At 43.3% G+C, this 14,856-nt stretch overlaps 1 protein-coding gene across 1 annotated transcript in view; it reads left to right on the top strand.

The window, feature by feature from the left end:
- Positions 1–14,856, top strand: part of LOC110331808 (NACHT, LRR and PYD domains-containing protein 1a-like) — a 76,663-nt gene that overhangs the window by 27,198 nt on the left and 34,609 nt on the right. Inside the window, 5 exon segments of the mRNA XM_029546119.1 lie at positions 6,455–6,625; positions 7,396–7,566; positions 9,844–9,933; positions 11,962–12,053; positions 14,252–14,351. Of these exon segments, the coding sequence (XP_029401979.1) occupies positions 6,455–6,625; positions 7,396–7,566; positions 9,844–9,933; positions 11,962–12,053; positions 14,252–14,351 (624 nt within the window).

Here is a 14,856-nt window from a genome sequence, read left to right as displayed (position 1 = left end):
TCCAGAGTTGTCTCCCTTTGTGATTTCTTTACTGTTTCTACTTCCATTTTTAGATCCTTGATGGTTTTCTTCAATTCTTTCACCTGTTTGGTAGTGTTTTCCTGTAACTCTTTAAGGGATTTTTGTATTTTCACTTTAAGGGCTTCTAGTTGTTTACCTGTGTTTTCCTGTATTTCTTTAAGGGAGTTATTTATTTCCTCCATCATCATAATGAGAAGTGAGTTTAGATCCATATCTTGCTTTTCTGGTGTGATGGTGTATCCAGGACTTGATATCATGGGAGAATTTGGTTCTGATGATGCTAAGTAACCTTGGTTTCTGTTGCTTCTGTTCTTACAATTGCCTCCTGCCATCTGATTATCTCAAGTGCTTGCTGCCCTCAATATATCTGATTGGAGCTTGTCCTTCCTATAATCCCAGTTGATTCAGGACTCCTCAGAGTCCAGCTTTCTCTGTGAACCTGTGATTCTGGGCTCCTGTGAACCTGAGATTCTGAGTGTGTCAGAGTTCTTGGCTGTCAAACTTCCTCTGAGAGCCCGAGATTCTGGTGTGATCAAGCTCCTGTTATCCTGGGATCCTGGAACCCTAAGATCCTGGGCGTGTTACAGCACCTAGAATTGGTATCTCCTCTGGGGACCATGGGGTTGTCTGGTGTGTTTGAAACCAAGGTATACCAGTACCAATCAAAAGGAACCAGAGCTGCTGGTTGGGCAGGGCACCTGTGTCCTTGCTTCTGCTGTCACAGGCCTGTCAGGACTGGTTTGGAACAGATGTTGTGATCCACTTACCAGTGATCCTAAGATCTCCTGGAGAGTCCTCTGGAGGCCGTGGGACTCTCTGCTAAGTTCGTGCCCAAGGTGACCAGGAGCTGGCGCCAACCAGAAGGAACTTGAGTCCCTTGATAGTGTTTAAATTAGGTTTTGTCATGGACTATCTTGTTTTCTCCATCTATGTTAATTGGGCATATACCCAGAAGATGTTCCAACTTTTAATAAGGACACATGCTCCACTATGTTCATAGCAGCCTTATTCATAATAGCCAGAAGCTGGAAAGAACCCAGATGTCCCTCAACAGAAGAATGGATACAGAAAATGTGGTTCATTTACACAATGGAATACTACTCAGCAATTAAAAATAATGAATTTATGAAATTCATAGGCAAATAGATGGATCTGGATTATATCATCCTGAGTGAGGTAACCCAGTCACAAAAGAACACACATGATATGCACTCACTGATAAGTGGATATTAGCCCAGAAACTTAGACTGCCCAAGATACAATTTGCAAAACACATGAAACTCAAGAAGAAGAAAGACCAATGAGTGGATATTTGTTCCTTCTTAGAATGGGGAACAAAATACCCATGGAAGGAGTTACAGAGACAAAGTTCAGAGCTGAGACGGATAAAGGACAATCCAGAGACTGCCCCACCCAGGGATCCATCCCATATATATAACCACCAAACCCAGACACTACTGCATATGCCAACAAGATTTTGCTGACAGAACCCTGATATAGCTACCTCTTGTGAGGCTATGCCAGTGCCTGGCAAATACAGAAGTGGATGCTCACAGTCATCTATTGGATGGAACACAGTTCCACTAATGAAGAAACTAGAGAAAGTATCTAAGGAGCTAAAGGGGTCTGCAACCCTATAGGAGGTTCAACAATATCAACTAATTAGTACCCCCCAGAACTATGTATATAGTTGCATATGTGGCAGAGGATAGCCTAGTCGGCCATCAATGGGAGGAGAGGCCCTTGGTCTTGTGACGATCTTATGCCCCAGTACAGTGGAATGTCAGGGCCAGGAAGCAGGAGTGGGTGGGTTGGGGAGGAGGGCTGGGGAGGGCATAGGGGACTTTCGGGATAGCATTTGAAATATAAATGAAATATCTAATTTTTAAAAAGATGATAGCAGTTGGAAAAGAAAAGAAAAAAAAGAAAGTTTGGCTGAGTTTTGTAGATTGGGCTGGCAGTCTAGTCCCTTATGTACTGCACGACATGTGCAGAGACCCTTATGACATTTACAGTCTCTGTTGAGAAGTCTCATTAATTCTAATAGATTTGTTTTCATTTGTTCCATGGCCTTTTTCCCTTGTAGCTATTAATACTCTTTCTTTGTTCTGCATATTTAGTGTTATGATTATTATGTGGGAAGGAGGATTTTCTTTTTTGCTCTAATCTATTGAGTGTTTCACAAGATTCTGGTATACTTATAAGCATTTCTTTCTTTAGGTTAGAACATTGTTCTATGATTTTGTTGAAAATTATATCATTTTTGGGCCTTTGAGCTGCGAATCTTACATTCTTCTATTCCTATTATTCAAAGTTTGGTGTTTTCATAGCATTCCCAAATACCCTGGTTGTTTTGTGTGAGAAACTTTATTGATTTATATTTTCTTTGACCAATGTATTGCTATTTTCTATGGTATAATCTAGTCTTGAGATTCTCTTTTCTATGTCTTGTATTCTGTTGGTGATGCATGCATCTGTAGTTTCTGTTCTGTTACATAGGTTTTCCAACTCCAGGATTCATTCATTTTGTGTTTTCTTTGTTGCTTCTATTTCCATCTTCATGTCTTGAACAATTTTATTCATTTTCTTTCCCTGTTTGATTGTATTTTCCTCTTTAAGGGATGCTATCATCTTCTTAAATTTGGATTTAAGGTCACTTTTGTGCTTCAGCTGTGCTAGGGTATCCAGGACTTGCTGTAGTTGGATAGATGGGCTCTGGTGGTGTCATATTGCCCCAGCTCTTGTTGACTGTGTTCTTATGCTGGCTGCTAGCCCTCTGCCTTTTGTGGTGAATATATCCTTAGGTGCTGATTTCTGAAATTGTTTTTGTTCGGTGGAAATTTTTTACATTGATTTTTCCCTTGGCTTGTGTTTCCTCTCTGTCTTCTAGCCCAAGTTCTGGTTACTAGCAATACTTTAGGTGTCTTTCCTGGAGTTTTTGTGGCCTGCAATGCATCTATGGTTTCAAGTGCTAACCTTGTTTATAGGATCCATAGTACCAGTGTCCAGGTTCTCAGGTGCCATAGGAGCCTTTGAGAAACAAGGGCAGAATTGTGGGCAATGAAACATGAGTCCAGGGGCTGGATAGAGTTTAAGGGTGTTGGGTGTATATTTTAAGGGACCTTGGCAGGCAAGGGCTTGGAGTGGGTCATCCATGGTGCCTGCAAGCTTCTGGGAATATAGGCAGAGTGGTGGGCCTGAAAATGGGGCACAGGGAACAAGGTGAAATTTACTGCTCTGAGGTGTGTTTTAGGAGATTTTGACAGGCTGGTTATTTTTGGAGGACTGGGTCTTGCCTGGTTGTCTCTGATCCCTGCTGGCTTCTGGAAAAGCAGAGAGAGTGGTGGGCTGGAAAATGAAGCACAGGGAACAGACAGGGGCAAGGCTTTGAAATCTTTTCTTTCTTTTTTTTTTTTTAAGCATGAGGTGCCATTATAAGCAACACACGTAGAAATTCCTCAAAAAAAAGTGTAGCCGGGTAGTGGTGGCGCACGCCTTTAATCAAAGCACTTGGGAGGTAGAGACAGGAGGATTTCTGAGTTTGAGGCCAGCCTGGTCTACAAAGTAAGTTCCAGGACAGCCAGGTCTACACAGAGAAACCCTGTCGTGAAAAACAAAAACAAAAAACAAAAGAAAGAAAGAAAGAAAGAAAGAAAGAAAGAAAGAAAGAAAGAAAGAAAGGAAAGAAAGAAAGGAAAGAAAGAAAGAAAGAAAAAGAAATCCCTCACTCTGCCATCTTTGACACCTAATTTTCCTGAACTGGTCCTTTCCCTTTCCTTGGCTTTGGCCAATTTTACCTTTAAACTGTTTTCATTGTATGCAAAGGTCTTCTGTTTTTTGCCTTGTCCCCAGACACAAACATCCTGCCTCAAAGCAATACCTCCTAAGCCTCCACAAAGAGTACAGTGAGTTCAACAAACCATTCAAATGCTCATGACTCAGGGTGACATCTCATTCAAAACACCCCATCTTGCAAGCTCAAGACTCTGGCTTTGATCCACAGCAGAAAGGAAAAATTGTGTTATACCCTTTAATCTATTCTCTGTATACTTGCTTATGGGAAAACTGAGTACATTTAATCTGTTATCTTATGTTCATATTTGTTTTCTTAATGAATCCAGGCTGTCTTATCCTGAAACTAAATGTCTAGTACAGTATCATTCTGACAAGCCTACAGAGAATAATGCCTACAGAGAATCATTTGGATCATTTTCCTATTCTTGGCCATTTTAGGATGTTTCTAAGTGTCTCTGGTTATTAAAAGTTAGTCTTGAATGGCTTGATACAGATGTCTCAAGTAGAAGTCATCTGATGTGAATATTCAGAAGAAATCTGAGTATATACATAGGTGGAGGTCAGATAGGAAAGGAGAAACCAGGAACACCAATCTGGTTGAACAGGGCAGTGCCATTAGGACCAGGTGGTGATCCCATGGAAAAGTGGAAGTCTACAGCTGCTATTAAGCAAGTAAAGTTGAGAGGGAAAGTCAGATAGACAAGGCGAAAAACCAGAAGGCCATTGCACACAATGAAAACAGTTCGAAGGTGAAATTGGCCAAAGCCAAGGGTAGGGAAAGGACCAGCTCAAGAAATTAAGGCATCAAAGATGGCAGGGCGAGGAATTTCTATGTGTGTTGCTCATAATGAAACCTCATGCTTTTTAAATAATATATTCTGGATTTCCATGTTCATTTGGTATTAATACTAACAATGCACCAAAACTGCCATCCTCTGGGGACAAAGTGAGTGGGTCAGCAAGAAAGAACACTTGCTGCTCCTTCAGAAGATGCAAATCCATTCCAAGCACCCACATTATATAGCTCACACTACCTTAACCATAATTCCAGAGGATTCCTGGCACAGCTTCGCCTCTAATGGCTACTACATTTATATAGGACACAGAGAAGCAGGCGTACTACTGTACACATGAAGTAAAAATATATAAATCCCCTTTTAAAAATCATTCTTTGAAGTTTAGTACTTGGTTTCTCTAATATTTCTTTGATGTTGTAGATTTAAATTTTTTAAAAATTTTTTTCATTCAAAGTTTCCTACTTTAAATCTATGCTTTGGCACTTGTGGCTTTTGATTTCTGGTTTTTTTGTTTGTTTGGTTGGTTGGTTTTTTTGTTTGTTTGTTTGTTTGTTTTTTAGTTGGTCTATTTCTTTTGTTTGTAGTGCTAGGATCTGGTTTTATACAGATCATACATGTTGTTGCTCCCAGCCTTTTGATGTTTGTATCTTAGTCTAGCTTAGAACTCAACTTTCTCATGTCTGCTAAGCTTTGTTGCTGGCATTAAGGAATAAAGAAATAAATGATAAAGGAATGCATACTACCATTCAGGGCTTCTCTCTCTCTCTCTCTCTCTCTCTCTCTCTCTCTCTCTCTCTCTCTCTCTCTGTGTGTGTGTGTGTGTGTGTGTGTGTGTCTATGTATGTGTGTGTGGTGCATGTACATGTTTAGTCTGTCTGTCTGTCTCTTCCTCTTTGTCTTTCCCTGTATTTCTGTTTTCTGTCTGTCTGTCTCTCTGTGTCTGTCTGTCTGTCTGTCTCTGTCTCTGTCTCTCTGTCTGTGTCTGTCTGTCTGTCTCTGTCTCTGTCTATCTGTCTGTGTCTGTCTGTCTGTCTGTCTCTGTCTCTCTGTCTGTGTCTGTCTGTCTGTCTCTGTGTGTGTGTGTGTCTGTCTGTCTGTCTATCTTTTCCTCTTTGTCTCTTCCTATGTTTCTGCCTCTCTTTTTCTATTTGTCTCTGCTTCTATTTCTGTTTTTCTATCTCTCTTTGTCTCTCCTTCTTTGTCTCTGTCTCCCTCTCTTTGTGTGTCTCTCCAGTCTCACCCCTTTCCTCTCCCTAAGGTGCTCTATCCTTAGAAGAATACAAGGACCATGTGAACCAACACAGCTATAGTATAGGGTGTGATCATGCTTACCATACTGTCACCGAGTCATTGATACTGCCACTCCTGAGCTCTCTCCCATCAAGCTTTCTATCATGAGACTCAAGAAATCTGTTTCAAAGGAAAGCAGGTGCATTCACATCAAAGAGAAGAAGCCCATCTGAATTTCCAAGGTACCACTTTGTGTCAGGTCCTAAGCTAACCACTACAGATTAAAAAGAAAAGATACAAGCCATTTGTTAACACCCTTCAGTCACCAGGACTGAGTCATAAACAGATGCACAAAATGAGCACATGGCATGCTATCCTAAAGGATACAGATAAGGAACCACCTAGAGTAGAGGATAAAGTTTGGAGCAAAGGAACATGTAGAAGGCTAGTGAATTCTGAAGACTGCATAATAGTGCTGGAGACTCAAACAGATAGAAACCCAATATGTGGTATGGGGCTGTGCACAGACCACACACACATACACACACACACACACACACACACACACACACACACACACACACACGTCACACACATTTTTCTTCCTTCAGGTACAGGTGGACCCCAATCACTGATGCCAGTTGGAAGATTTTCTTCTTCAATCTAAAATTCAACCCCAACCTGGAGAAGCTGGACCTAAGTGGAAATCCACTGAGCTACTCTGCAGCATGCAGTCTTTGCAAGGCCCTGAGATACCCTGGCTGCCAACTAAAGACCTTGTGGTGAGTCTGACCTGGGCTCTCCCCTAAATCAGGGGTAGATGGGAGGAGACTAAAAGCACAGGATGTCTAAGATGGGCTTGGTATTTATCAAGTATTTACTGAACTCCCATTACCACACCTATAACACATGCCAGACGTGTTAAGATAAACAAATGGGATTCTGTTCTTGGGGATCATAAAAGACTTCATTTATCAAGAAGTCCCACTAGCTAATGACAGCACTTGATTCACATGTTGTTCAGTGGAGCAGATGGATAAAGCAGAAGTGAAGAATACAGAGGCAAAGAAAAGCCTGAGGGGGAAAATTCCAGGTCCAAGGAATGGCATCTCCTCATTTCCTCCTGACTACTGCACTTTTTTTTTCAGGGAGGAAAGGGTTTATTCAGCTTACAGACTACTGCACTTTTAATCAGACACTATTTCTATGAACTTTATCTTGATTAAGATCTCACTTAATGAATGACATCATGCCCTATACTAGGCCTGGTGAATTTCATGTCACATGACTCTTGAAATTTAGCAGTGAGAGGTCCTAGGCCTATGGAGCTCTGCCACGGCCTATAGTAGTTGAGCATTGGTCCTGACCTGCATCCATTGCTCCTGCAGCTCAGCTGTGGAGAACTTGGAATTCTCTGCCTAGACCAGAAAAGGCACAACAGAGAGCTAACCACTGGTAGCTCAGCATGCTAAGGCTCACAAAGGGAGACCTGAGATAAGTTTTCAAAAGCAATGAGCCCTGCAGAAGCTGACAGTGAGCATCTCCCATGCAGGCTTGTTGAATGTGGCCTCACATCCACAGCCTGCTCACTCCTGGCCTCAGTGCTCAGTGCCAGCTCCAGCCTGACTGAGCTGGACCTGCAGCTGAATGACCTGGGTGATGATGGTGTGCAGCTGCTGTGTGAGGGGCTCAGGAATCCTGCCTGCAACCTCAACATCCTGTGGTAAGCAAGCCCTGCATTTCGTTTTTGGACATAAGGAGAGGAAGGTACATAGGTGAGTTCCCAGATGACAAAACATAGAAAAGAAAGAGATAGATGATTCATAGTTAGCCTGGCTCCTGACCAGCTGTGCCACTTACACCCTGTGATTGGGCAAGGCACTGTCTTCTGGAAAACTCAGTGTCCTCATGAATTAAATGGAATGTGATAGCCACCACATAGATATGTAATGTATATTACATAGTGCATATGAAAGTATGTACTATATAATATACATTACATGTACATATGAAAGATACATAAGATACATATGAAAGTATATACTATGTAATATACATTATATGTACATATGAAAGATAATACTAGGTGAATACATGGCATGATGGAATCACATGCATTGACATGGCTATATACAGTAAGGGACTCTCAAGCTTGCCCTTTTCCAGGAGAGTGCCTCAATCATTTATTCATTAATTAATTCATTTATGTATGTATTTATAGCAAGTACTCTGTATGTCAAGTACTGGTACAAACCTTAGAAAAATAAACACAAACACACATGATTCTATCCTCTGAGTTATGTGGAAAGAGACAGATATTAATCACCCATCAGCCTGTGACTCTGTATGTACAAATTGCTGAATGCTGCTCAGGCAACAATATTATGAGAGTATAATTCTGTGAGAGGCATAATTTACTGAATGCCCCAAGAGGGGTATCTGAGGCCTGGAGGAGAAATAGGCCTTGGTTCAGCCAACATGAGACCAGCAGCCCAGGCAATGGCAGAGTTAGGGAAGGCTCTGGAACAGATAGGGGCTGGAACGATAGAGAGTCATAGGGGCCATAGAGAGTCACAGAAGCCTGAGACTGATTGCTGTACCTGGAGGTGTACCATTCCTCTAGAGTTCCATACAAACTAAAAAAGCCTCCAAACTACAGCCCTGGAGACATGTGTCCTTCTCCACACAGCCTTCATGCTGTCTCTAAGCTGCTCCCTCTCCAGTCCTTCCATCTCTCCAGCACAAGTACACAGACACTTTCTAGAGGAACACTTCCCAGAGGTTGCTGGCCAGTGCCCTTCATGATCTCAGAGACACAGTGGCTCTTGAGCCCTGTACCTATAGAGCCTGCTGGTTCTTCCAGCAAACAGGAAAGTCAGGCAAGCCTTTGTCCTGGAACTTCCCTCTGTCTGACCTACTGCTGCAACTCTCAAACCTAAAGGAGCAGTTTTGCAGTGAGGATTCTTATTTCCATAACACTGATAACTGAAACTGGCCAAGCTGGTTGGCACCTTTGCTTCCCAGCATGTTTTCAGCCATGATTGTTCCTCACAAACTGAAGAACAAGTCCAGAACTGGCCTCTGCTGCAGATCTTACTTCCAGAAAACTCAGTTACCTGTCTCCTTGACTCCTAAAGACAGAACATTCTTGAACTCAAAGGCTCTGTCATGCTCCCCATAAAGCAGCTTGGTGTCATTGCACAGCCTTTTAGAGAAGAGGCACCTTTCCCCTTCTGGCTTGTCTGTGCTTCCCAGCAGACATAATAGGAGTGGTAAGAGTGATGTATCCATGCTTAGGAGCTGTGAACTCTGAAACCCAGAGAAGTAAGGCACTATTCTAACACTATCAACAACCCTGAAAACTGAGTGTTATAAGAATGGACCAGAGGACCTTGGTAGTGGCTTCTGTGTAAGGACAAGCTTTCCTTCCTTAGCACTAAAGGGATGGAGGGAGGAAGTGAGAATGGAACCAAAGTCCTTTCCTTCCAGGGGAATTTCCATGAAACCTTGCCTCCTGGCCCTGTGTTCACCTTGAAGAGCTGCCCAGAATCCCTCTGGAAATATAAACATAACTATTAGCCTTTAGGAATACTGATAGCTACATATGTATCCTTTGCCAACAAGAGCCCCCTTATCTATAGCCATGTTCCCCTCCCTGGGACAATCTATTTCCAACAACTGACCTGTGGAGAAATATAAAGGACTTGCCCCTCATTTCACCTCTGAAATGTTCTAAAGGTCCTCTTTTGGTATTCAAATCTCCCTGAACACTCAGTCCCACTGAGACTGCCTTATGGGCATATCTCTGTCCATTCAGCCTTCTCTCTCTCTCTCTCTCTCTCTCTCTCTCTCTCTCTCTCTCTCTCCCCCTTGTCCTGATTTTTGATCAAGGATGAGATGGAATGAGCCTCCTCACCTCCTCACTGGCTCCATACACAAACAACAGAGCTCAGGATCCTGAACTCTGACTTCTCAAAACAGCGCCCTCTTGTGCTTGTAGGCTGGACCAGGCCTCTCTCAGTGAAGAAGTGATTACAGAGCTCAGGACCCTGGAGGCAAAGAATCTGAAGTTGCTCATCTCCAGAGCATGGTAAGGTGGGGATGGAGACAAAGATTTCCCTCTGGTCACCCCTGGCCCTATGTGACTGGTTCAAAGGTGAGAGATGGGGAAAGGGTCTTGAGATAGGAAAGGCACAGAGAGCCTGAAAGAAACCAGGAAATCACAACTATTGAAGTAAGGAAGGGTTCTGTATGTACAGCGGCTGTGGTCTTTTGTTTAGCAAAAATAGAATCATGTAACATGTCTCCTTGAGTCTTTCAATATGAAAAAAAAATATGAAAGGATAAGTTAGTGGAGCATCTTCTGGGAACAGCAATTGGGATAACAGTAGCCACCAGTAAAGCCAGACCACTGTTACAATGAAAGCAGAAACCATAGTGAAGAAAAACAGAATTGCTTAGAGAACAATACACACTCTGTGTATCACTGTTTCAACTCTAATGCTCAGACAGACACATACACAAAAGGGAATATACATGTTCCAACACATACACATACATACACACACACACACACACACACACACACACGGACTGTAGTAAAACCTGATTTTTGGCACATTTCAGTTCATGACCATGAATTCCATCTGTTCTCAAGTTCATAGCATCAGTGCCACACGTGAAGTGGAGAGGCCTCTAGACGTAGGAGGGTCATCCATTCATTGAACAAACATTCCCACAGAAACACTATGCATCAAACCCTATTTGGGCATCTGAGGTCACATTCATGAACAAGGCAGACATAACCCATCATTTATTACCTCAGTCCAGCAAAGGGGAAGCACTTACTCCCCAACTGTCCACCAATTTTACCTGGGGATTCTGTGAGTGCAACTGTAGTCTGTCTGAACTCATCCTAAGCTGAGGTGAACAGTCGTGATATCTTAAAGATGGGGAATGTGGGAGGAGCCTAGTAGAAGTATACCAGGTGTAGAGTATAAAAGGAGAGGAAAACACACTTAGAGACCATCAGCTCTGCTTCAGCATCACCTGAGAGATCCACAGAAACACAGGTTCTCAGGCCCCACTGCATCTCTGCTGACTCAGAATTTCATGTAGAGCAGCTTCCTTCAATGACATTTCTGATTTAGCAGGCTATCCAGGTGACATTTCATTGAGAGTCACTGGTCTAGTGGTCAATGAACAGAAAAGGGAGATATAGGGGTCCCTGAAGTGGACAGGGGTCAGAGTAAGAATAATGACCCATGCCAAGAAACTTCTACTTCTGCCCAGAGGCAATGAGAGGCATTTCATGGCCTCAGTCATGAAGTGGCATCTCCTCCCATGTTTTATGGTCAGCTACTATGTATAAAATGTGCTGCAAAGGACCACATAAGAAGCAGGAATACCTGTCAGAGAATGAGGGCAGTGGCTCAGGACACTGCCCACTCCATCCTAGGACTAGGATGGAGACTGTGTAGAGTAGAGAACAGAAAGTGGGGGAATTTAGAAGGTGCTGCCTAGGTAATTAGCATTCTGAGTGAGTGATTATTAGTTTGTTTTCAATGGCTATACCATAAAGTGTGACAGTGGGCACCACATATAAAGAATAGAGATCATTTCTTGAAGCTTTGGATATAAGGAAGGGCAAGGGCACGGAATCTACATCTAGACAAGTCCTTCTTGCTCTTCCATTTGATTTCACAACATGGAATGTTGAGAGCAAGAAGTTAAGCTGGCTTTTGTGGCAATCTGCTGTCACAGGAATCTACCTCTGTGATGATGGTATTGACCCCTTAATGATGTCAGAGCCCTCATGATCTTATTGTGTCTGACCCTTCATCCTATGAGCACTGTGGCATTGCATTGGGGATTAATACTCTAATGTGTGAATACTGGGAAACACATTCATATAAAGCAAATGAGGGGTTGAGATTATGGTTCTGGCACCATAGGTGCAAGGTGGTTGGGGGCTGTCATAGAGTTGTGGCTCATAGAAAAAGCATGGGACAGAGTCAAAATCCAGATGGGTTGGGTTTTATGTGGAGATATTGTGCAAACAGCCATGGGTATCCATGCTTTTTCTGACATCTGAGGGAAAGAATATGTCTATGTGTAGGAAGCCACATGTGACTGTCCCTACTATGAACATGGATAAAGAAGAAGTGGGTGATAGCCCGGCCATACTGAAGCAGCAGAGACAACAGTCAGGTATGTAAAGGGATCAACCCAGAGCCTGCAAGTATTGGATACAAGAGCATCTGTAGGGGAAAGACATCATTTCTCTTTCTTGTTTGAATTTTTTTTATTTTATACATAAATAATATATTTACATCATTTCTACCCCTCCATCTATTCACGCCAGCTCCTCCTGTGTTCCCTCCACAAACTCTCAAATTCTTGACCTCTTCTTTAATATTATTGTTGTTAAATATATGTGTATATACACTTATGTATACATATGCATATATAAATGCAACAAGATGAGTCCATTTACTGTTTGGTCATGAATACATGTTTGAGGATGGCCACTTAGGATTGGCTAATCTGTGTAGTAACCCTTGCCTGGGGAAGACTGACTGATGTCACCTTTCTCCTCCCAGCTGCTAAGTGCCTATAGATCTTTATTTTGGCATGAAGCATTATGACTTTTCCCTCATCCACATTAGCATGTCAATTACTGTCGTCACTGGGAAGATCTTGTTGAGTCAGTGACATTGTTGAGGTTACATGGGTACATATTCCCTGTCCCATACAGAAAGCATTATCTGTAATAAATGCCCTGGAAGTGGTCATCATTTTTAGTCTCCTGTCTCTGACATGGAACAGTACAAGTTCACCATAAACAAGAGCCTCACCCCTTGTAAGACCTTCTATACCTTGAACCCAGAGGGAGGATGACTTCCCTCTCTCTCAGCCTTGGAGGCTACTGCTGCCCCTGTCTCAAGTCTGCAGCTTATATCAGGCTCTGTACCAGGGTTCCCTGTCTCATTCTTATCTGCTACAGCCTAGGACTCACCTCCTAGGCTGCTCATACATCTTTGGTATTATGTTCTTTTCTCTGTGTACCCACTTGAGACAAGCTAGGTCGAAATAAAACACAAAGGCTGGCTTGGGAGCAGGTTTTATGGTGGGATGGCTGCTCAGAAAGCACAATGTAAAGAAAAGAAAAGAAAAGAAAAGAAAAGAAAAGAAAAGAAAAGAAAAGAAAAGAAAAGAAAAGAAAAGAAAAGAGAGAAAAGAACACACACACACAATTGCATATATATAGATGCACTGCCTGATAAGGCCTAAGCTCATAAATCTAGCCATGGTATGTTACTGAGGAAGTCAAGGGAGATGAGACTGGGCAACACAGAGTGACCACTTGTAGGGTTTGTGGTGCCCCTCATCTGCTTCTGCTCCGCCTCTGGGCTCAGGCCTCTCCAGGAGTCAGGATGCAGGAAGTTTTGACTGTGCTTACCCCATGCCCATCACCAGATGGGTGTCAGGCTATGGGAAGCTGCTGGACACTGCTCCAGGGGTGAGGAAGTGCAGACTAGAGTCCCCTGGGACTGCCAGAGCTGGCTCTGGGGTCCCCAGTCCTGCAGGGAGGCCAGGGCTGTGTGCTTCTCAGGCTCGTGGGCACCCAGGTGCTGCTGGGTACTGCTGAAGAGCTGAGAGCAGAGTGGGGGCCTACTGGCTGGATCTGACCCGGAGCAGAAGGGAAAAGGGGAGAGCTCTGTCTGTATTGCACAGGGAGGAGAGAGTCCTTGGCTTGCTCGGTGGGTGGCTTGGCTTGGTGGAGACCATGGCTAGGAGAACTGAAAGGCCTTCTGCAGGAGATTAGGCAGTCAGTTCTTTAGGTGAAGACCTGTTCCATTGCTCCTAGTGGACGATCCTGATGAAAAGAGGCAGTCCATGGTTTTAAGACATTTATTGTCAAGGAGGAAAGTAGATGAATAAAACCATACCCCCTTCTCAGGGGAGGGCCTGAGGTTAAATACCTTTTTCAGAGGGGAGTGTTTGCGAAGGGGAATTCATTGGCTAAGCTACCAGGCCTTTAGGTACTTCATTTAAATGGAGATCTATCTTGAGGCTATGTGACCTGTGGACATGTCCTCTACCTGTGGAGGGGCTTGGGGTATTTCCCTTATGTGACTGATGGCCACAGACCTCTCTTCAGGGAGGCTGTAGGGGGTTGCGCTGTAGCTATGTGACAGGAGCCAGGGGCTCAGGAGAGTGACAAAATGCCTACTGTCCCTGTTGGGTCACAGAGGTTCCAAGCCTGTACTCAACCAGGGACCAGGCTCCCTTTCATAGCCCACTACCACACAACCACTGGCTGGCTTCTTCTACAGAAATGGTACTCATAATTTGTACCATTAAAGACCATTCATTCATGCATCCATGCTCTCTTGTCTCTCTAGGAGACAAACACATGGAACCTCTGAGAACTGAAAATGACTTCTGGGGCCCTACAGGACCTGTGGCTACTGAGGTGGTTGACAGAGAGAGGAACCTGTACCGGTGAGTGAGCTTTGCGTGGCAGAGGCTGATTTTCCCCAGTCTACTTTCCATAAGGGATCCCCACAGATAAAGCACCCCCAGTCACTATTGTAACTTCTCCTTTCTTCACCAATACAGGAGATTAGGCCAGAACTAAAATAAGAATTTGAGGCTGTTATAAAAATAGGGATCTTCTTCAAAAATTTTTCAAACATAAAACAGAAGACCCAGACCACAAGTACTTCCCTGTCAAGTTCCTCAGTTCCATCAAACACTTCCAATTTGTTTCAACTACACTCATTCTTTCTTTGTCAACACTGTCACAGTATTGTGACATTACAGCTGTCACAGTATTATATGGCCAAGATATCATATGATTTCACCCACTATAATTTCACTAGGCATCACCCATGATTAAGATAGTACCTAGTCTTCCACAACCAACACACCACTGCCAGATCAACTGTGCTGACCTGAGTCCTTTATTTCATCTAAACAGTCTGTGCTCAGCTTTGCTCATTATCTG

This window comes from Mus pahari, chromosome 14 (genome assembly GCF_900095145.1).
Source record: "Mus pahari chromosome 14, PAHARI_EIJ_v1.1, whole genome shotgun sequence".
NCBI classification, from domain to species: Eukaryota; Metazoa; Chordata; class Mammalia; order Rodentia; family Muridae; genus Mus; species Mus pahari.
This window is presented reverse-complemented; position numbering and strand designations above follow the sequence as displayed.